Raw genomic sequence first — 21,354 nt, 5'->3', positions numbered from 1 at the left:
CCAGTCCTGCGCTGACCAGCCAGCGCATCGTGTTCGCCCGCCGGCCTGGCCATGGCACGTTATTAGCCGCCTCCGCGCGCGTGTACATCGATGTATCTATGTATGCATGCATGCCTCTATCTGTGTACTGTGTGTACATGTAAACAACGCGTTGCCAGGCGTCGTGTGGTGCCCAGCCCCACGCCTCGCCGGCATCATCATGCCAGCGCCCCTGGACAGCACAACACCAGCGCCGCACGCGCCCCGCGCCCCGGCATATACAAGCAGGATATGCTCCTCGACGGGCTCGCAGCCAGCCTGGCCTATCTGCCGTACCTGGCGACAAACGCCCGCACTCTGCCGTCGTCCATGGTCAGCTCGCTGCCCTCGGCCTCGAGCAGCTCGCCGTCGCGCTCCTCGAGCTCTGCCTCCATGGCCCTCAGCTGTGCGTCCAGCTTGGCGTTGGTTAGCCTGACAGTCTGGAACGGCGCGTGTCTGTACAGGGCACGCAGGATGACGTCCTGGTCGGCATCCGCCCTGCTCGAGTGCTCGGCAAGCCCGTCGTGCGCGCCCGCCGCCGCCGACTCGTAGTGGTCGTGCAGCTTCCTGCTGCGCTCGAGCTGCGTCTGCATCAGCGCGTCCTGGAGGCTTTCGACGCTGTCGTGGTTGAACGACATGCCCGCGTGGCGCAGCGCATCCTGCAGCGCCACGGGCAGGTCGAGTGCCTGGCTGGGCCGCAGCTTGACCATGGGCGTAAAGGCCGCGAGCGCTGGCTGTGGGCGTCGGTGGGCGGGCGTGGGCGCGGGCGCGGGGCCATGCATGTCGGGCATTCGCTGTGCAGCCGCTGCTTGCATGTGCGCGAGCGCCTGCTGAAACTCGTCGCTGTGCTGCGTCGCGCGCGCAACAGTATTCAGTCGCTTACCCATGTATTCGAGCGTTGACAAGACCTGAGCCCACGTGTTAGCAGCGCTGCAGCCAAAACAAACGGGGAGAGGCCCCTACGTAGGCCAGCCATGCCGTGCGTGCCTGCGCCCGCTCTCGGTCCCTGCGCCCCTTCATGTCCGCCAGTGGCTTGCGCATCTCGTGCTCAACCACCATCTCCGTCACAGACGCAATCTCGGCGTGCAGCTCCTCCAGCTCCGCCTGCAACGCCGCCTTGCGCGCCTGCGCCTCTGTCTCGCCCTGCGCGCCCGAGCCGCCGTGTTGCGCGCCGCCACACACGTTGGCCAGGTACACAGCGTCCACCCGCGCCTTCATCTCAGCCGTGCGGAATGAAACAATAGCCTTGCACCACTGTTCAATCGACTGTTCGTCCTCGCTGGCCTCTGGCTCCGTCACAATCTGCGACACTAGGCCAGGGAGACGGCTGAGGATCTGGTCGTCTGAAGCAAAGCGCTCCGCCACATAGCTTTTCAGCGCAGACTTTTCCATGTCGGTTTCCCGCTGCGCATCAGCCATTTGCTCGCTGATGGCGGTAGCAATGTCGTCCACCTGCACAGTCAGTAGTGCACACTGAACCCATCGTCATGGCTTACAGAAACGTCGAGTCTCGCCTTCTCTTGACCCTCTTTCCGCTTCCGCTCGTTTCGTGCATGCTCCGCGTTCAAATTGGGCTTGTCGAGAGCCTTGAGTTTCATCAAGGCATCCTTTTGCGCTTCGAGCACCTTGCACTGCGCTTCAATGGCAGTCGTCGAGCTCTGCAGCGACTCGATAGCGGATGCGATTTCGTGATCCAGAATCGGCCTCGTGGGCTCACTCCCGCTCTCATACTGATGCACAAGACCCTTCTTTTTCAATGTCTGATATCTGACAGCAAGTCAGTATGCGTATGAAACATGGTTGCCACACTTACAGCTCCAACTCTTCCTTTGTCAACAGCGTGTCTTCGTGCAGGTATTCCTCCACCCAGGCCGCCGCTCGGTGGTTTGTATCCGCATCTTCAAATCCCAAGAGAATCCTGTCGAGATCGACCTTCAACCCCCGCTCTTCGACGACATTCAGCAAGTGGTGGGCGGCCTGTTCCTCCGCCATGGCTCCGGTCGAGTGTTGCTGTTTGTTGTCTGACAGGTGCCAAAGCAGTTAGGCTGCGTGCATTGCATACGGTGAGCGAAACCATCCAATCGCGCAGTCGCGTTTCCGAAATTCCGACGCGCTTTGCGAGCCTGGCCCAACTTTCTACCATCTATTCAAAATACATTTTTTTGGTCTATTCCGCGCTTCTCTGCAAGAGCTGAACCACAATGCCTCCGTCTGTCCTCGAGCCCGTCATATCTCCCGAGCAACCCAAAGAAACAGAACAAAAAAGCACTCCTGCAACCACACCTCCCAGCAACCCCGCGCACGACGAGCACCAATACCTCTCTCTAATCCGCGACATACTCCAAAATGGCGAGTACCGCCCCGACCGCACCGGCACCGGCACCTACGCCGTCCCTTTCCCGCCTCAAATGCGCTTCTCCCTCTCACGACCCTCGTCCGACCCCACACAACCCCCGCAACTCATCCTCCCCCTCCTCACCACCAAGCGCGTCTTCCTGCGCGCCGTGATCGGCGAACTCCTCTGGTTCATCGCAGGCAGCACACACAGCCAGGCACTCTCGGACGCCGGGATCAAGATCTGGGACGGCAACGGCAGCCGCGCGTACCTGGACAGCGTGGGACTCTCGCACTACGCCGAGGGGGAACTGGGCCCCGTGTACGGCTTCCAATGGCGGCACTTTGGCGCCGAGTACAAGGGCCATGCGCACGACTACACGGGTGAGGGCGTCGACCAGCTCGCCGACATCATCGACAAGCTCAAGCACAAGCCCTATGACCGCCGCATCATCCTCAGCGCGTGGAACCCCGCCGATATCAAGAAAATGGCCCTGCCCCCTTGCCACATGTTCGCCCAGTTCTACGTCAGTTTCCCGGGCCACAAGCAGGGCGAAGAGCGGCCCAGGGGTGTCCTGCACTCGCTGCTATACCAGCGCTCCTGCGACATGGGACTCGGCGTGCCCTTCAACATCGCCTCGTATGCGCTGCTGACGCATATGCTGGCTCATGTGTGCGACTTGACACCGGGTTCTTTCACCCATACTATGGGCGATGCACATGTCTATCTCGACCATGTCGATGCCCTCAAGGAGCAGGTCCTGCGTGACCCGAGAGACTTCCCCGAGCTGAGGATCAAGCGGGAGGGTGGCGGTAGTATAGATGGGTGGGTCGCTGACGACTTTGAGGTCGTGGGGTACAAGCCGCATGCGAGTATTGCGATGAAGATGAGTGTGTAGCTTGATTTACAATGGTCGTTGGGAGGAAGGGGGTGTGGCGGTGCGATATATACAAGGGCGGTGGGATATACAAGGTTATATGTATAAATAAATACAACGAATGTAACGAATACGATATACGACTCTGATCTGCAATTTCAATACCTCGGTCCTCTACCACTTACTTACTTACTTACATCCCTACATACATATAATCATACATATCCATAACCAACGCTACCCCCCCCCTCCCTAATTCACTCAGTTCTCAAATATAATATATATATATATATTTAAAAAAAAAGACTTCAATAAATAAAATAAATCATCAAATCATCAAAGGTATCATACAAATAACTCCATGTATGAATGTAAATCCATCTCCTTCTTTCCCTTCTCCTTCTGTCTTCCCTCCCTCTCCTTTCTCCTTCTCCCCCTCCCCTCCTCTCCCATAACGTAGCCCAAACCCACTTCAAAAAAAAGAAAAGAAAAGAAAAAAACAAGAACTAAAACACTACGCAAACTCAAGCACCAAAATCTATCAATCACCCAGGCATCTCCTGGGCCTCACCTCGGGGGCCAAAACACACGGGTGCCTTGCTACTACCTTGTAACTCATTTCGACTTGTAGCTTGCATTTCGGCTGTGTAATGCTGTTGTCCTCCTCCTCCTCCTCCACTACCTCCACCTCCACCACCAGTATTACCGTAAAACGGGGTTTCAGGGTCATTGTACGCTGCTGTTGCTGTGGCGGCGTCTTTTTCCAGGGGAGAAGAAGAAGAAGAAGGGGAGGAGTGGGAATGCGGTTTTCGGCGGCGGTACCAGAGGAGAAGAGCGGCGAGGGCAGCGAGAGCGATTACGCCGCCGATTGCTGGGCCGGCGATCCAGGCTTTGCTTGGGGAGGAGGAGGAGGAGGAGTCTGAATTACCGTTGTTGTTGTTACTGGAAGAAGAAGAAGAAGAAGAAGAAGAAGAAGAAGAAGAAGAAGAAGAAGAAGAAGAAGAAGAAGAGGCAGAAGATCCAGACGCAGTAGCATTCTCCAGGTCGGTGCTGGACGAAGGAATCGCCGCATCGGCAATAACAGCATAGGTAGCCGTCGGCTGGTCGGTAATAATACTCGTTGTATTCTGCAGATAGCAATTGTTATACCCGGCGTCGAGCACCGAGGAAAACAGAATGGCTTTGCAGCCTTGGGTGCTGGCCGCACACGCATCCATGCACGCAGTCACATTCTGCGTGTGCAGATTGGTAATGTTGCGGCCTGGATTCAGCTTGCCGCAGTGGATGTCGAAGCGCGGGCCGGCCTTGGTGCCGCCGGCGTGGTACACGCTGTCTGTAGGGCATTTGGTGTCTGGGGTGTCAAAGGCAATCATCTGCGCGGCGTGCATGATGCCTTGTTTGGCGATGGGGTTTACAAAGGACGGCTGGAGCCCGTACTTGGGCCAGCAGTTTGCGAAGCCGACTTCGAGCCCGGGGTTCCATGAGACGGCGCGGCAGAGCGGGTGGAGGCCAGCACAGACTTTCAGGCATTCTTCCAGCGACCATGTGTGGTAGAAGGCGCGGTATGGGACTTCGAGACAGTCGAATTCGTTGAAGCAGTGCGGTGGCTCTGCAATGACCTTGCCGCAGTGCGTTGTGTAGGATATGCCTTCGACGCCAGGGAGGGCTTTGTCCGACAAGTCTGCGTTTGGGCACTCTTTGTCGAAGCCCTTCATCTGGCTCTTGTCGGTAAGAACAGCAGACACGGCATCGGCCTGGGGTTCGAGGGTTGCGGTGGTGACGTTGCTGGTTCGGAGCCAGCAATGGCCGCCACCTCCAGTCCAGGTGATGCCAAAGCAGCCTTCGCCGTCGCCCCAGAAGCGCGAGCAGTGCTCCAGACACTCGGTGTATGTGCCAGTGTAAAACCATATCCCGACTCCCTTGTCGTTTCTCACAGCGTCTACCATTGGTAAGTCAAACGCTCTCTGGCAACAAACAGTGTAGCACGAGCCTCACCATTCTGTGGATTGTTCTGTCCGCAGTATATCGTAAACGCAAGCCCGTTCTTGCTGGTATAATTCCCGTCACAGTTTTCGACGGCATCTTGGCGTATGGCGAGATCGCGGGTGAGGGCGCCGTCTGGGTATGTAGAAGCTGGTGGTGCATTAGTACAAAGTGTAAAGTCAATCTCTCGGAAACAATCAGAAAACATACGGGCTGGTATCGCAATGACAGCGCTTGCACATGCGAGTGCCAGCAAGCTGTGCCGCGCTAGGGCCAACATGCCGTAGAGATTTTTAACGACGTTCCGCGGGCAACACGACGGAGGTGAGACAGCGATATTCCCCCCAGGCCACGCGCAAACGCGAGCTCGGTGATCAATCCCACGTCGACTTTTGCTGGCTGCAACCCCAAAACCGGGAACACGGTCTAATTCAGATAGCGGCGGCAAGACATTTTAGGCGTCCAGAGTGGAGATCATCTCTTCAAGGCCCCCAAATTAGAAGCCATCTTCATCCCGTGGGAGGATCATCGTCAACACTGCCTCGCAGGTACACGGCAGTGTGCAATGCTAATGCACAGTGGTAGTGGCTGGCTGGCGCCTTGAAACCCACCATCGTGTACGCCACAAACGGTGAGTGGGTGATATGGACGTGTGGGTCTGAATAGATCGGCGTCTAGCAGCATATCGACAGGGTTCTGAGCGGTGCAAGCTGGTGGTGTCTAGTCAATGTGTATTGCCATATTGCTGCGCCCTCTCAATTCTGGTATTTATAACTGAGGCGGCTCGATCGTGAAAGTCCCCAACATGATCTGCTCTTCCAAACACCGTCATAGCTCTTTCTGCTGTTCCTCACGAGATTGCAGTAGGTGGGAGGTTTGCCCGAGGGTTTCTCCGTGTGATGTCCACACAGGAAATTAGGGTGTCGTGCCAAGATAGACAAAGACGTCCGCCAAGAGACCACGAGGCGGAGCAATGCTGAGTTCGCCGTTCACTTCACCCCAATGAAGCTGTACCGTCACATGTCATGTGATTAACATCGTCGTCGCCATGTCGTGCCTTGCGGTGTAGGAAGACTGAACAACAAATCATTCACCCACGACCAACACTTTCTGTATACCACAATCATGTATGGATGCTCTAATTCGACAAGAAATTGTAGGATTACCACGCTGCTTTTGCAGACAACGACTTGGTATCTAATGCATCCTGAACGCCGCCATGTTTTTCCCAGCCTGCAAAACATAATGCAACAACGCTGAACACTGCAAGTTGCTCACCTGTGGCTGGTCTTTCCGATACCACGCTTGCCGGCAGTCTAGGTCGTTATTAGCGGGTAATTCTGTAGTATGATATGGACAAAACTCACCAGGTGCTTGATTAGAGAGCCAGTCTGGTGCCTATCGGCTTCACCCTGTCTGGCCATCCTGTTCATCTTCTTCTGCGACAACTTGGCCAGCTTCTCAGCCTTGGAGGCGGCCTCCGCATCCGTAACACCATCGTTTCTTCGGTTTGTGCTTTGGCTGCGACCACGGCTCTTTGCACGTTCAAGGGCCGACTTGGGTGTGTCAATGTCCATGACGTCGCCGTTGGGTCCTTCTGACCTGCCGCGAGCCAAGCTGCGTCCTCGTGCTTCTGCTTGAGCCGTTGCACGCTCGACAACCTTTGTAGTGTCGTATCCGAGGCTCTCGAGGTGCGACTCCATCTGTGACATTTGCTTCGCCTTCTTCGTCCTGGGGATGACAGCCCTGTTCTTCAGGCTCTTACGCATTTTGGCTTCGTTTCGGATGAGTTGCCTCTTCTCGCGGATCAGCTCTGCCTTGTACCGAATGTCCGCCTCCTCTGCATCCTCGAGATCGTCGTCAGAGTCATAGAATCCTTCGCCCTCCAACTTCTCTTCCTCAGCCTCAAGCGCGGCAAGTTTAGCCTCAATATCAGGGTCAATGAAGTCGTAGACGTTCTGGCCCTTGAACACTTCTGGAATACGGTCGTGTTTCCATTCATCGTTTTCGAGGAGATAGTTCTTGCGGAGGTCAATGTTGTACACACCAGCTCCACCGTTCTCCTCTTCCAGATCACGCTCGAGCATTGGCCTGTCAGGGTCGTTTTTGTCGTACTTCTTCTTGTTCAATGCTGCTTCTGGGATAGAAGTCTCGCGCGTCACGCCGCCCAACGGCTGAGCAACGTGAATACGACGTAGCAATTCACCCAGACGGCCAGATGGCTCGCCGGCGCTGTTGGTACCGGCCTTGAGCTTCTCTGCGTTACGGGCAGCAATCAAGCGATCGCAGACTGCGTTTCGCACAGCCATGACGCCTTCGGTTGTGCTGCAAGAAAGCTCCAGCATCTCTACCTCGCCAGACTTGCGCATGCTCTGCAGCTGAGCTTGTGTTTCGGCATCAAGCTGGTCAGGACGCATGAGATCGATCTTGTTGATCACAATAGTGATCAGCTTGTTCGCGAACAGAGGCTTGATGTTGTTGAAGAGGGCGATTTGCGAGGCAACAGAGTAACCGCACTGCTCACTGAGATCCATAAAGTAGAGGATGTGGGCGCGGAGATGGGCAATGGCGCAGATGGACTGGTGCTCAATAGTGTTCATTTCCTCGAGCGCGTGGTCCAAGATACCAGGCGTGTCCACTGCCTGGAAGCGAAGCATCTTGTAGTCGAAGTGACCAACGTACAAGCTCTTGGTGGTGAAAGCATATGGCTGGACCTCGACATCGGCCCTGGAAATGGACTTGAGAAACGAAGACTTGCCCACATTGGGAAATCCAGAGATGACGAGGGTGCGGGTGTTGGGGTCGATGGACGGAAGACGGCCCAGATGCTGCCTGACCTGCTCGAGGTAGACAAGAGGATCCTTCAATCGCTTGCAAATGGTTGCCATGCGACCGAGCGCAGCCCGCTTCAACTGCTTGCACTGGAAGAGCGACTGTCCGTATTTGAGAAGGCGAACATAGTCGCGCGCAACCGTCTCGATCAGCGACTTGGCAGTCGAAAGCTGACCCAGGGCGATGCGGAAGTGGTCCGCATCGTAGAGGGTGTTGAGGAGATCGCGGTGGAATGGGTGGATGTCCTGCAGGCGCGGGAATGCCTCGATGGTGGTGGAGAGGCGCTCGACGAAGGTCTCGGACGTGTACTTGACTTTTCGTGTGTAGAAGGCTCGGATTCTGCTAATCTTGAATCCCGCACGGATTTGCGTAGGCAGCCTGTTATTTCCGTGTCAGCCATCTTGTCCCAGATGTGGCGTATAGCTGGCGCATGAGCAGCGCAAATCTCAGCGCGTGGGCGTGGATTGCGCACAGATGGAGGGGAAGCCTTACCTCCTCTGCGTCCTGGAGAGCACAATGTCCAGGAACTCCTGGCTCGTCGGCACGGCGGGGATGTCCTTCCACTGAGTCTTCATTTTGGCGACTGCGGGTCTGTGGTTGTTGTGGTCGCGGTCTGCGCTCCGAGAGAAGGGCTGGCAAAAAGTTCGAGGCGCTACCTATCGATACCAAAAAATATTCCCCACCGCCTAGCGGCAGTTCGCCTCGGCGCTAGGGCCACATTGGACACCCTCCAGCCGTCCTGCCTCCAAATACCGAGATTCACAGCCAGCCATCTTCGTCGTTTTGAGATAGCATATCGGCCGTAAATGCATGCATACGATATCCGGCGCAGTTTGTCTGTGAACTTGTGTGTGGCTTTGTCGAGCAGTCTAACTGCATTCGGTGGCACAGGCGTGCCTTGCTAGTGCCAAGTCATGCTCCTCGGTACGACTATTACATGATCAAAGTATTATACGTTCAACATTCTAGCGGGAGAAGTAGCTTCATGTATGTTCAAGTTATACTAATGACCCCAAGCAACTGTCGAATTTCCAATTCTTTCCGTTTCGACCGTGAGACCAGAATGACCAAGTGGGCAGTGAAAGAAATCAAGCATAACTGCAATATTATATCATCAAGGCCCAGAACCATCGTATATCCCAACTCAGTCCATGACCTGGAAGTGGGCATCTACAGGATTCTTCCCGTTGATGGTAAGAACATCTTGAGGACATGCACTCATCACCACAACCACGTCTCGCAGAGCCTCCAAAACGACATAGTCTCCTGCCTTTGTCTTTGGCTCTTCGAAACTCACACCCCGTTTCGCACCCTCGCCCTCCTGCGTGATGGGGATATTCATGAACAAGTTGAAAGGATCAGGGACCCTGCCTCCCAACTTTCCTTTCAAAACTTCCAGAGCCTCCTTTTCCTCAGCAGTCAGAGAAGCAGCAGCGGAAAGTAAGTCCAATGCATCCCAGAAATTGTCTGTGCAGCTCTCATGGTACCCGTCGACACCCAGTTCACTGTATCGCCACCGATCGCACGCTGCAATCAAAGTATCGTGTACCCCTGGACTTGTGTCCTCCACTAGTTTTACCATTGGTGCCCTCTTCTGGCTAACCATGACATCACCCACGGCAGGCGTGATTTTCAACAGCGTCGCGCGACAGTGGCACATGGACATGTATTCGGGCGCACTGGCAGCGGCATTGGCAGCGGCCGAGTACTTGGAGGGCGAGTCGGCAGTCGCGTTTGGGTAAAGTGCAGCTTCGGCCTTGGAAGATGAGGTCATGAGGGTTGAAGAGGGGAGCGCTAGAGCCCAGGTATCGACTACTTGGTTGCCATGTGTGTTGGTTATCTTGATCTTTTGGCCGCTTTTGACGAGGGTGGCTGCTCCGCGGCGAGCAGGGACGGTTTGTACTGGGGAAGACATGATGGAAACCGAGTTGAGTTATGGATTGAAATGACCTCAAACAAGAGATCTGGAAAGACCGTATAAAACAAGGGCTGTGATACACCAGTTCCTTGATATACACCTCTACCCCACTTGTGCCGCCGCGTCAGGCGACGTGGGACGGGAAGATAGGAAAATGGGGTTCGACATGTATTCTTTTGCTATTCATATCAGTCGAAGATAAGAGTCTTTGTCATCGTGTCTAGCAATGTCGTTCGTAGTGATACGATCTGCGAAGCCCGCGCATCAGGTGCAGTATGGAGTGGTAGTTGGTTGCGTGAGTAATGACGTAATGTTTAAGGCATTCGCTGGCGCAGAAATTGGCCTCGAGAAGCATAGCGTGTACGTGTGCATCAAGGGCGTGTTACTAGGATTCATGAGCATGGCGAAGGCAAGACATAGAGTCGCGACATGGGAATACGACCCTTGTCACGTGTCAAGCACGCGGCGGGTCTGGGGCTTCGACCGAACGGCCACCCTAGCATTCCCGGGCGCCGCAACCCAAATTATCCCCACCACAGCTCGACTCCTTTACCGCCTACCCACATCCTTCCTGCCCAGTCTTCACCATGGCCGCTCTCGCGACTAAGACGCAGTCGCAAAACATATTTACCAAACTCAAGGCCAAGCCAGCCAATAAAGTATGTATTCGCAACAGCCAGCGCTTGAATGACACCTAAGGAATGGCTAGATATGCTTCGACTGCGGCGCAAAGAACCCAACATGGAGTTCTGTGCCGTTTGGCATCTACCTCTGCCTCGACTGTTCGTCCAATCACCGTAACATGGGTGTCCACATCTCGTTCGTTCGCTCCACCAACCTCGACAGTACGTCTCCCCTGGGCCCAATGGGCGCATGAAACACGCATGCATATTGACTGAGGACAGTCTGGCAATGGGATCAGCTACGAATCATGAAGGTCGGCGGCAACGAAAGCGCGACCAAATACTTTCAATCGCACGGAGGCTCTGCCGCGCTCGCAAGCAAAGACCACAAGGCCAAATACACCAGCAACGCCGCCAACAAGTACAAGGAAGAGCTGGCCAGGCGCTGTGCTGCGGACGCCAAGCTGTGAGTTTATGCCGGAGGGTACGGAGGCACAAGCTGACTCGGTGGTATCAGGTATCCCAACGAAGTGGTGATTACGGATGTTCCCGAGACGGGCAGCGACGGTACGAACACTCCCGCAGGCGAAGATGACGACTTTTTCGCTTCCTGGGACAAGCCAACAATCAAGCGACCCTCGAACCCACCCTCGCGTACCGGCACGCCAAAGGCGATGGGATCACCTTTCCTCAAGCCCGGTGCCAACGGCAGTGGGACAGATCGCCCAAAGTCACCACTTGCTTCAGGCTCCGAGCCAAGCACGCCCACGGTTGCTGCAAAGCCCGCTGCTGTACGGAAGACTGCTGGAGGCGCTGCACCAAAGAAGAATATTCTGGGAGCTAAGAAGAAGGGCCTCGGTGCCAAGAAGGTGGTCGCTGCTGATGGCGGACTTGATTTTGAAGAGGCGGAGCGAAAGGCTCGTGAAGAGGCAGAGCGTATTGAGAAGCTGGGCTACGATCCCGACGCTGAAGCTGCTGAGGTCGCTGCGGCCAGCAAGTCCAAGGCCTCTGAATCATCCATCATCTCACCCACTCCTGTGTCCCCGCCGCGTGGTGGATTTGGTTCAACTTCCAAGCCTGAGCGCTCAAGTCAGGGTATGGAGAGGCTAGGCATGGGTGTACAGCGTCTGGGTTTCGGACAAGTAGGCGCTGCGAAGAAGCCAGTTGCACAGAAGAAGATGGGAGGCTTCGGAAGCGTCAGCAAGCCTGTTGAGGACGACGACGAAAAGTACGCGCGGGAAAAATTTGGCTCGCAAAAGGGTATCTCAAGCGACGAGTTCTTTGGCCGCAACGCATACGACCCTACAGCGACTGCGCAGGCAAAGGAGAGGCTATCAGGTAAGCACATTTTTGTAAGACAGATTGAAACCACGTTTCCTCACACATTCTGCAGGCTTCGAAGGCGCAACCGCCATTTCCTCCAACGCCTACTTTGGCCGTCCTGAAGACGATGTCGCCGATGACGACTATGGCGATCTGGAGAGTGCCGCCAAAGACTTTGTACGCAAGTTTGGCCTTACCGCTGGCGACGACCTGGAGAATCTGACCAACATGCTTGGCGAGGGTGCTACAAGGCTACAAGGCGCTGTCCGCGCCTACCTCAACTCTTAGAAGAAGTTTTGATAATGGAATGTCTGAGGGAGTTTGGACTGGGAAGGTTCTCGGGGGAAGGGGCCACATAGACACTCACTCGCTCAGCATACACAGGGCCGCCACTGTATGGTAGCAGAAAATCGTCTCGGCGCATGGTGCATGGTGCATGGTGCATGGTGCATGGTGCATGGTGCATGGTGCATGGTGCATGGTGCATGGTGCATGGAAAGAGGGGGCGGGGGGGGGGTGATGTTCCTTGGAGAGACAACACCACGAGCGAGGAGTTTTACTGGGAGAGGATTCAACTATATATGCATTTTTCCCGCGTTCAAAACACGGCTTTCACCACTTGTATGTGTATATGTGTGTATATGTTGCAAGTCCAAGCCAAAAGTCACTTTGAAACCGTATATTCACTCCGACCTAACCCCCCAGTCATGCATTCTTGTCATTTCCATTTCCATTTAAAAAAAAAGACGCAGTCTACATGATCGTGTATCAAACAACCAAACAACACCACTTAACGCCCGCAGTTCCCAAATTACAACACGACTAGTCATCCCTATCCCCCCAAACATCCGCCTCTTCTCTCGCCACGGCATCCAAATCAATCAGTCCTCTCCTCGCATTCTCCCTCGCCTCCTCCACATCGCTATCCGCATCGCCTTTGTGTCTCGCTTCCTCGCGACTCACAGAGCCCCAACCCGCATCTTCGTCGTCGTCAACATCTTGTTTCGCGTATGCCGGGGACACGGGGACAAAGTCGTCCATTAGGTTGCTTGGTAGACCGGCGGGGACGCGGCGTGTGGCTGTGGAGGGCGGGGAAGAGGGGGAGAGGGGTAGCATGGCCATTTCTGGGTGCTGGGATAGCGGGGGGTCGGAGAGGGTGTAGTTGTTGTTGTTGTCTGGCGGTGGTGCGGAAGTGGTGGGTTGTGTTTGTCGGTGGGAGGAGGACTCGGCGTGGGGAGTCATGGGCGGAGTGATTTGAGACTCCTTTTGCTGTCTGGATGGGGTCTGTGGTTCTTGTTTTGAGGTGGACTGTGTGGCGGGCTGTGTGTCGACGGTTTGGGTGGCGGGCAACTTGGCGTGGTGTTCTTGCTGGTGTTGTTGCGAGAAGGGGAAGATGGAGAAGAGGCTGGAGCTGAGGCTGTGTCTGTTTGGTGCATTTGGTCTTTGGGTCTTTTTTAGCTCTTCTTGTCGTGGGTTTGGCGCGGTCGGGGGCGGCTCTGAAGCTGAGTGGGAATGTGAAGGAGCCCTCACTTCTGCAGGGCTCGGTGGCTTGGCTATGGTAGCCTCAGGTAAGGTAGCCTCGCACATTTCACAGGCTGTGAGATTCGGATGGTTGAGGAAGGTGCAGCGAGGACATTGCTTCTTGAGGTCTGGTGTTGATGGGCGTGATGACTCCTGGCTCTGGACTGTCCGCTGTGGTCGAGGCGGTTGACGGGGCGGTGCTGGCTCAGCTTCGCTAGGCATCTGATATCCTGAACTGTACCTTTGCCCAGCTCTTGAATTGGATGACCCTGCATCTCGTCTCCTGTCTCCAGAAGTAGATCTTCTCCCTACACCAGCATCTGGACTCGGGTCAACGGAGACGATTACCTGTACATCCCTCTTTGTCCCACATTTCATGCATTGACACTGCCGCACAACAGTCTTTGTGTACGTATCCGTAACCTCAGCAGGCGCATCAAATCGGATTTCGAATTTTCCAGGCTCTCCAAAGCCTTCAGCGCGGTGATCCGGTCTCTGCAAATTCCTCGCATTCGAATAGCCTGCTCCTTTTGCAACAATCGGCATGATAGGATCCACGGTTCCAAATATCAAATGGTCGACAAACGGCAGCAGCATCAATGTCCCACTACTCTTGATGTGACTATCGACTTCAGGGCGCACCTGGAAATCGTCCAGAGAGCGCAGAACACGAAAGTACTTGTGGAACATGTCGCCGTACCATTGCCGGACCTGAACGCCCTGTTGGAGCAATTCCTTTGGAATGTTGCGTGGTGCGGGGCTGGGCCAAAGCGCATCGATCAAGTGCTTCTCCTTCAAGGCTTTGCGGACCATCAGGTCGAGTCGAGCGCATTCGTATAGCTTCTTCTCCAGTCTTTCGTGTACTTCATACTTGGCAAACCTGATGACCAAGCCTCTGACGAATCCGGCGTCCAAATTCCATCTTCGCGTAAAGTAGTCGAGCGACTCGAGGTCCTTTTGTGCCTGTGCGTTGGCAGGCCGGACCATGAGTGGCGCGAGCTCATGGCCCATGGAAATCCATCGTTCGCTATGTTGCGGGACAGCGGCGGCTGTAGACCAGAAAGACCGGATGGGATAGTATTCTGCTTTGAAATAATTGTAGATGAAGTCCAGAAAATCGGGCTCTGTAAGCGGTAGAGCTGCGTGGCCGCGGGGAAAGTCCATGGTGGTTGGGAATCAGTGTGGCAAGGTGCCCTGCGTGGATACAACAACTGGCGAGGCCACAAGTGTACGCGCCTCAAGCACTGCGGCTAGAAAAGGCTTTGTAGCGATGGTACAGGGGATTTGTGGTAAGGTTGTAAGGCTCCGGGAGCCCCGGCTGTAGTCGTGGCGACCTGGACTATGTGAACAATGCTGCTGCCTAGGTACGAGAAGATGGCAACGTGTACTGGTATGGTAGCCACAAGTTGGCAAAAGTGATGATGCTTATTCGCAGCTGCGCCACAGCATGTGATTAAGTTGGATGCGCTAGATGTGCTGTTGAAGCTTTGCTGCGTTGTGCTCTTGTGACGGTTCAGACCAGTACGTCATCACTGTGGCGGTGGCTGTGCTCGACTCTACTTGCATCAAGCGTACACGCAGCACGTATTGGTTCCAACCTCAACCACTTCCACGGCCTAATCAGCATTCTTGAGTCGTCATGGCGATACCGGAATTTGAATACCAACATCTGAGGGCCAACTCCACAACATATTAAGTTTTTCCTTGGACGCAATATGAGAACGGGTCTGCAAGGGCCAATCGTATTCACACCATCGTTACGAGACACGGAAATTTCTCAACCGCTCCTGCTTATCTGCAGCCCTGAAAAGGCGTTGGGGATCTAGAATTGCCGGCTGAGAACAGGGTATTGCGCCATCGGATCCTGTTATCAAGAAGCGGAAATCCCACGCCGAAAGAGATGTAGAATAGCGTCAAGAGCAGGGGTTTAAGCACATGTCGAACGGCATGGCATCTCGTTAGCATTGCAAACTAACTGCATACGAAGGTGGTAGCATGAGGGCTTGATGTTAGCCTGCGCAAGGGCGAGTGACATTAAGGGGTCAGCAAGGGATTACCGTATTGAGACTTATTCGACTGATTGATATGGCTGCTTGACCTATCATACCTCTCGTGGAGGGGATTATCATGAACAAGGTACGCGTATGTGTATCCGTCTCCGAGCCACGAGGCGCATCGATGTCGTCCCGCGTGCGGAGAACGCAGTGAATCAGGCCATGCGATCTCCGCAACCCCACACGGTCTTGCTGCAAGCATATCAGCATCTGTAGATCTTACACGCACGCCCCATGACGGGAACATGGCTTGCAAGGGCCTAGCTCCGATAAACGATGGCCCTTAAACCTGGGTCTGGTCCCTCAGATTGGTTACACGCAGTCTTTGTTTTAACCGTTCTCGAGCCGACCGCGGGTGTCACTAACTACAGGCCCGAACACGTCATGCCGTCGTCTGAGGCATCTTCCGAAGCATCGTGCAAAGGATCGTCTAGAGGCCGGACCAAAGAAATACCAAGAGAATCGCCCAAATCGTCTGAAGGCCTGCAAATCGCGGAGCCTGAGCCGTACCCTGAGGCTGTTAATCGGTATTCTGTGAACCGCGATACAAAACTGCCGCAGATACAAGACCATTCAAATGCCGACGAAGCATCCACACGTATCCGAACATCTCAAGAACGCACGTCTTATCGTCCAGGACCGCGCAGCGATCAGTCTAAATATGGGCCTACTGTCGAGGTGCCCCCGGACATGGTGAAGAAGTTCTTTGCCCACCGCCGACGCAAATTCATATTCATCGTCATCTTCACATTGTTTATCGTCGGCGCGCTCATCGGATCGAGCATAGGAGGTGCTTTGTATGTGCAGGACAAAGCTGTACAGTATGTCTGTCTTTTCGCCCATGAATTCCGTACTCACCACTAATTTATCTGCAGATCCGCTGGCGGTGAAACCACGTCTAGTACATCAAATGGGCCTCCAACACCGACTGCCACCGCTACAGCAACAGGCACTTCTAGCGACAATCAAGACTATGGTCCAACATATACCGCACTGCCCTTTGGCGCCATCCAATCGATAAACGCAACATGTCCATCCACGCTACTCGTCTCAAGCCGACTACAAGGCAAGACATCAGACATTAGCGGCCGCTACATGTACAGCTGCCTCGACAGTACCAACATACTAGACGAGCCCAACCTCATGGCCTTTACCGCATATACCCTTGAGCAGTGCGTCGACGCCTGCAGCCAGTACAGCGCCCTGAGCCAAACCAACAAAACATGCAAAGCAGCCGTGGTGAATGCCAACTTTCGCCACCAGTACGAAACAGGGAGTGGCGCGAACTGCTGGCTCAAGAGCGCAGCCGAGAATGCCAGTACGGGGAAAGCGGGATACACAGCCGCCGTGCTACGCGAGGAATAATAGTCTAATAGTGGTGGTCTGAGTCGGGTTGACGACGACTCCATCACATACTTCCAAGACGCTGCAAAAACAAAAAAAGTTTGGATTAGCCCGTCCTTCTCATGTGTACATCTAGCGACTTTCGGTTTCATGTAGCATCAGCGTGTACGTACATATGGAGATGCAAATATCTAGATTTCCTTGGCCACTCTAAGTACCGACAAAATTTGCATTCCTGTCGTTACGAGCTTGTTTCTTCGCGTTCGGAACAAACGTACGTTTATATCATGGCTGATATATCGTTTATGAACGCTAATGGAAACGCTGTCTAACAGCAACACGAACCATACTGTCGGTGATATTTGCATTGTTTTGAATCATGCGATGGGTGGCTGGTTTGACTTGGTGTTATGCATGGCCCCGAGACGCGTTTGAGTCTGAACATGGCACCACCTGGCTGGAATCGCATACGACCGACCCCTGTAGCCTGCACATGCATACGACAGCATGTTTCAAGGCCTGGCCGCAGAAGATTCATAGAACACAACGGTTCTTCCATGCGATCGCCCCGTCTAGACTTTGCCACCAATGTGCGTAAACGCATCAAAAAAACTATATCCTCTTACACGTCAATCCCTGCTTCTGGAAACAGACAAAGAAATCCTCTTCTCCCTCGCTTATCTAAACGTGATTGCGTGCTCCGCCGCAGCGACGATTCCCAGCACCGTCAGCCCAGCCAACTCCACGCCCACCATCGCCATATCACCACACCACCATATCCAGCCCCCCCAAACACGCAAAAAAGAACGCTTTCCGACACCGGGAATCGAACCCGGGCCTTGCCGGCACCTTGTAATCAGTGAACTGAGTCTCGAGATGAGAGCGGCAAATCCTAGCCACTAGACCATATCGGATTGATGGAAGAACGATAAGCTAGCAACATTATACCTTAGCTAGATTGAGATTCCAGAGCCGATTCACAGCTGGAAATGAAACAGCTGCAAATGAATCATGTCCAAAAAAAATTCCCCGACGTGAATTTTTGAGAGAATTTGGGGGAACAAGGGTGTGCTTGCTGCTTTGGGCCGCGGTACATATCCATGGTGGGGTTATCCTTAACACCCGCTCCCCACTGGAGCAGGAACAAGTCCAACTTAACCCCACTTTGGAATACGAAAGCTGGCCGGCCAAAAAAAAACCCCCAATAGATTATAGTCTAGACGATAACGCAGCAATTTTTTTTCCGGCAGACAACACGGTTAGGGTTTTTTTTTCTCTCTTTCTTTCTAATGTCGTACGATTTTTTTCTAGGGGGTTTTTTTTTTCTAAACTAGCTCTTCCATGATTCTCGGGCAAATGCGTAATGGAGGGGGTTAGTAGGTTAGTTGGGGCCCCAAGACGGGAAGGTTTTGCGCGGGTATAGTGTCGTTCTACACAGTCTCGACCGTGGTGGGGGAAAATTGTTTTGGGCGTTGGGCAGGACTGCGGCTAATACTAGGTGTCATACGGTCGTAGGGCACGTCTTCTAGCGGATTCTATGCCTTGGATACATGTGCTGCGTGCAGGTGGGTAGGACGGGGATGTCGGGATATGTTTAGGGGCTAGTTGGTTGGGTGCTGGGTGTTGGGTCTAGGCTGGGATTCGTCATTCTGCAGGGTAACGCGTATACACATTCACGGATGTATCTATGGTGTAGAGCTAGTTTTCGTATCTTGCATGGTAGTACTGATAAGTTGATTGTTCTGCATAGCAGTTAATAGAAGTATTCTATTAAAAGTGTAGATGAACTGCGCAAGTGTAATACTATCAAAGAGAGAAAACCTATATCCCCACGCCTTTCAGATAGAGATGATTTGATACTATGATTAATACCAAGACCATTCTTCCAAGCAATAAAACAAATACACCCATCTTACATGACTTATAATTCATATCTAAAGAAAAAACCATGTAGGAACACTATAATTCCTACCATCAATACATCTCTCTCTCTCTCTCTCTCTCTGCTACCAATCTCCTATCCTACACACTCAACTAACTACACGCCTAGTATTCTATCCGCATAAGTATTCCTTATATTGTCTTAATACCTGACACTGATACTAATACTAACTTCTATGTCTCTATATATATCTATAAGAATCCTCTAATACCCCATTATCAAATCCACGCCATCAACACATCCATCCCTCATTCCAACCTCGAATGGAAATTCATATGTAAGATGAAAAAACACAAAACATGGCATTTCACATTCACATTCACATTCCTATTCGCATTCCTATCCGCATTTCCCTTCCATTTCCCTTCCATTTCCATATCCAACCAACCAACCAGCGCATATACCCAGCATACATATTCAAGTAACCAACTCCCCTCCCCCCCCCCCCCGAAAAAAAACGGGGGTGCTGGTGTGGAGAATATTCAGCGTTCATCTGCACCCTCCCCTCCCTTCTCTCCCCTCCCCCCCCCTAAAAAAACTGTAGTGCAAAAAGGCTAACTAACCTTCTGCACCATGCAGAAGGTACGTAGAGTAGATATATATCCCGACAACAACTAAGGAAAAAAACAGCAAGAATCAAGAGTAAGTACCATATGGATCAAGAAAGAAAAAAAAATATCAAATAAGTACGCGCATATCATGTCCACATGATTTGGTTGCTAGCTTGGTTGGTTGGTTGCTTGGGCCTTTTAAACAAAACAAAAAAAATAATGTATATTTACTTGCTTGCGCGCGTGTAAAGTCACTACTGTACTTGACTTTGTACTTTGATTTTTTTTTCATCCTTTGGCCCCCGCGGGCTATTCTCCAGCTTATTATGATTTGCTTGCCCGCAATTTTTGATTTTTTATATAAAATTACACACTTGACACACACAGGCCCCCCCCCCTCCTAAGCAGGTTTCCCTCAGACTTTTTAAGCCCGCACGACCGACTGGCTTGGGTGCAACACCGACGAAATTTTTTCATTCTATTGCACCAAAGAAAAAAAAAGACTAATAGGATGATTATTGTTTATTCCAACTCAGGGGGAGGGGGGGCACAGATGATAGTGGTGTGCAAATTTCCCTCTTTTCTTTGCTTTAGAAAATGGCCGCCCCTGTTGTGATAGTGATGATGGTGGTGGTGGGTTTGTTTTCTTGTAGCCGCAAATCTTAGTTACAAAAGTGGCACCACCCTCCCCAGCCACGCCAAAAAAAGAATCAGCAACAAACAAGAAAAAAAGAATGAGAGAGGTCAGTGAGACTGTGAGACGGCTCGTGTTAGATCGATTTGTACTTTGCCACAAAGTCTAATTGTGCAAAAGTACCCAAAATAAAAAACATAGACCAGCGGTAATTCACTAGTGGTCAGCTACCTGACTACTCATCTGCCGGTCAAAGGCTTAGCGTTTCGGGATCAGTTGTTTGCGTGCGGATGATATGTGAGCACAGTGCGGCTGTCAAGATAACAGATGGCAACCATTACGGTTGGAACTTGAGACGAACGGCAATAGCCGTGAGACTTTGAAGTTAGTCATGCTGCGACACATACGAAGACGAAGGGCTGAGATATGGCAGGACTTGGAGCCGAAAAGGTCGCGATTTTAGGGTATTGTGTGTGTATGAAGTGTCGTTGTAATAACGTGTCTGGAGTCCACTAGGATTCTCGACATGGGTAGCCGATCCAGGTCAAACACCGAGGCGTCGAGCGGATGCGCCCCGTTCCCGCGGAAAGAATACGGGCGGCACCACACCCTTGGGAGATGGGAATTTTTTTTTGCGAGTTGGGACCGACGACACGTTCGTGGCATAGCGACCAGTAACAAGGCCGCGTGTCAGTGACAACCATTACATGTGAGACCATGGCGTGGGCTTTGTGGCGCCAAAAACAGTCGTGTCTGAGGGGTTTAAGTGTACGTTGGTTGTGGTCGACGGTGGGTCATGAACGGGCGGGTGCGTGACGATGGTAGAGGCAGTCGGATCTGATTGACCGAGCCAGTAGCGGTGCTGCCATGTGTAGTGTACTTGTCAAACACCGAAACCATGGCGTGCCCACGAATAGATTTGTTGGCGTACGTGGCTCTGCCGTCAAAAAAAAAGGGACACAGTGCGGTGTGGTGAACGGCTGGCTGCACCATGGGGATCCGCGAGTCTGGCTGGCCCCTGCGACAAGGGAAAAGTGCATTGCATGTAGATGCTCGTGAACTCTTCGAGGGACTCTAACAGACGCGCGGGCGTGTGAAGCTACATGGGCAGGAAGTGTCTTGTCGACTACCCGACAAGCATTGGCCGGCCTCGCTAGCGGAATTCCAAAGCGACGCCACGAAACAAGCGTGTTGCAGAAGCAAACAGTCTGTCTGCTCATGGCAAGCCGTGTGTGTGTGTGTGTGTGTGTGTGTATACCTTTCTGCCGTTTGCATAGCACGACGAGCATGGTGCCTGCGCCCAAACCGGGTTCGACTGAACAAACATTGCCGAGTCACGAATGATATGCGTTTCCGACGATGAGGATCCAGGTCCAGGCCAGGTCACATGGTGTTCGCA

The 21,354-nt window shown here is 53.1% G+C and overlaps 9 protein-coding genes and 1 non-coding gene across 10 annotated transcripts; 3 read left to right on the top strand and 7 right to left on the bottom strand.

Annotated features, from left to right (window-relative positions):
- Nucleotides 1–93: 93 nt before the first annotated feature.
- On the bottom strand, nt 94–2,010 carry SETTUDRAFT_138415 (uncharacterized protein; the record flags this gene model as incomplete). The annotated part of the gene is made up of 4 exons (XM_008030100.1): nt 94–926; nt 982–1,470; nt 1,515–1,785; nt 1,832–2,010. 4 exons carry the CDS (start codon nt 2,008–2,010, stop codon nt 303–305), a joined length of 1,563 nt encoding a protein of 520 aa, XP_008028291.1. The 3' UTR covers nt 94–302.
- Nucleotides 2,011–2,219: 209 nt separating this feature from the next.
- Nucleotides 2,220–3,358, top strand: SETTUDRAFT_42616 (uncharacterized protein; the record flags this gene model as incomplete). Its single annotated transcript, XM_008029946.1, has 1 exon — nt 2,220–3,358. One exon carries the CDS (start codon nt 2,220–2,222, stop codon nt 3,249–3,251), a length of 1,032 nt encoding a protein of 343 aa, XP_008028137.1. The 3' UTR covers nt 3,252–3,358.
- Nucleotides 3,359–3,775: 417 nt separating this feature from the next.
- On the bottom strand, nt 3,776–5,589 carry SETTUDRAFT_180001 (uncharacterized protein; the record flags this gene model as incomplete). The annotated part of the gene is made up of 3 exons (XM_008030099.1): nt 5,424–5,589; nt 5,226–5,363; nt 3,776–5,169 (listed from the first exon to the last, which is right to left on the bottom strand). The coding sequence occupies exons 1-3, from the start codon at nt 5,491–5,493 to the stop codon at nt 3,776–3,778; spliced, it is 1,602 nt and encodes a 533-aa protein (XP_008028290.1). The 5' UTR covers nt 5,494–5,589.
- Nucleotides 5,590–6,310: 721 nt separating this feature from the next.
- Nucleotides 6,311–8,663, bottom strand: SETTUDRAFT_164220 (uncharacterized protein). The gene is made up of 3 exons (XM_008030098.1): nt 8,538–8,663; nt 6,581–8,423; nt 6,311–6,529 (listed from the first exon to the last, which is right to left on the bottom strand). The coding sequence occupies exons 1-3, from the start codon at nt 8,618–8,620 to the stop codon at nt 6,488–6,490; spliced, it is 1,968 nt and encodes a 655-aa protein (XP_008028289.1). The 5' UTR covers nt 8,621–8,663; the 3' UTR covers nt 6,311–6,487.
- A 526-nt stretch (nt 8,664–9,189) lies between these two features.
- On the bottom strand, nt 9,190–10,143 carry SETTUDRAFT_179999 (uncharacterized protein; the record flags this gene model as incomplete). Its single annotated transcript, XM_008030097.1, has 1 exon — nt 9,190–10,143. Exon 1 carries the CDS (start codon nt 9,958–9,960, stop codon nt 9,190–9,192), a length of 771 nt encoding a protein of 256 aa, XP_008028288.1. The 5' UTR covers nt 9,961–10,143.
- Nucleotides 10,144–10,550: 407 nt separating this feature from the next.
- SETTUDRAFT_32821 (uncharacterized protein) lies at nt 10,551–12,197 on the top strand (the record flags this gene model as incomplete). The annotated part of the gene is made up of 5 exons (XM_008029879.1): nt 10,551–10,622; nt 10,673–10,808; nt 10,869–11,052; nt 11,104–11,924; nt 11,980–12,197. 5 exons carry the CDS (start codon nt 10,551–10,553, stop codon nt 12,195–12,197), a joined length of 1,431 nt encoding a protein of 476 aa, XP_008028070.1.
- A 534-nt stretch (nt 12,198–12,731) lies between these two features.
- On the bottom strand, nt 12,732–14,594 carry SETTUDRAFT_92286 (uncharacterized protein; the record flags this gene model as incomplete). Its single annotated transcript, XM_008030096.1, has 2 exons — nt 12,732–13,644; nt 13,699–14,594. 2 exons carry the CDS (start codon nt 14,592–14,594, stop codon nt 12,732–12,734), a joined length of 1,809 nt encoding a protein of 602 aa, XP_008028287.1.
- A 1,274-nt stretch (nt 14,595–15,868) lies between these two features.
- SETTUDRAFT_93134 (uncharacterized protein) lies at nt 15,869–16,849 on the top strand (the record flags this gene model as incomplete). The annotated part of the gene is made up of 2 exons (XM_008030095.1): nt 15,869–16,305; nt 16,360–16,849. The coding sequence occupies 2 exons, from the start codon at nt 15,869–15,871 to the stop codon at nt 16,847–16,849; spliced, it is 927 nt and encodes a 308-aa protein (XP_008028286.1).
- Nucleotides 16,850–17,639: 790 nt separating this feature from the next.
- Nucleotides 17,640–17,742, bottom strand: SETTUDRAFT_t40. Its single transcript has one exon. It is a non-coding gene; the product is annotated as a tRNA-Glu (tRNA).
- Nucleotides 17,743–20,712: 2,970 nt separating this feature from the next.
- On the bottom strand, nt 20,713–21,205 carry SETTUDRAFT_164217 (uncharacterized protein). The gene has a single exon (XM_008030094.1). The coding sequence runs from the start codon at nt 20,946–20,948 to the stop codon at nt 20,718–20,720; it is 231 nt and encodes a 76-aa protein (XP_008028285.1). The 5' UTR covers nt 20,949–21,205; the 3' UTR covers nt 20,713–20,717.
- Nucleotides 21,206–21,354: the final 149 nt, after the last annotated feature.

Source organism: Exserohilum turcica (assembly GCF_000359705.1).
Source record: "Exserohilum turcica Et28A unplaced genomic scaffold SETTUscaffold_4, whole genome shotgun sequence".
Lineage (NCBI taxonomy): Eukaryota > Fungi > Ascomycota > Dothideomycetes > Pleosporales > Pleosporaceae > Exserohilum > Exserohilum turcicum.
The sequence above is the reverse complement of the archived record's forward strand: the minus strand, read 5'-3'. Positions and strand labels throughout refer to the sequence as shown.

Bases quoted from the DNA above. Each gene is read 5' to 3' on its own strand.
- SETTUDRAFT_164220 (XM_008030098.1), bottom strand. From the start codon at position 8,620: ATGAAGACTCAGTGGAAGGACATCCCCGCCGTGCCGACGAGCCAGGAG. The intron at 8,424-8,537 runs GTAAGGCTTCCC...CGGAAATAACAG, and splicing joins CTCTCCAGGACGCAGAGGAG to GCTGCCTACGCAAATCCGTG. The intron at 6,530-6,580 runs GTGAGTTTTGTC...ATAACGACCTAG, and splicing joins GCTCTCTAATCAAGCACCTG to ACTGCCGGCAAGCGTGGTAT.
- SETTUDRAFT_164217 (XM_008030094.1), bottom strand. From the start codon at position 20,948: ATGGTGCAGCCAGCCGTTCACCACACCGCACTGTGTCCCTTTTTTTTT.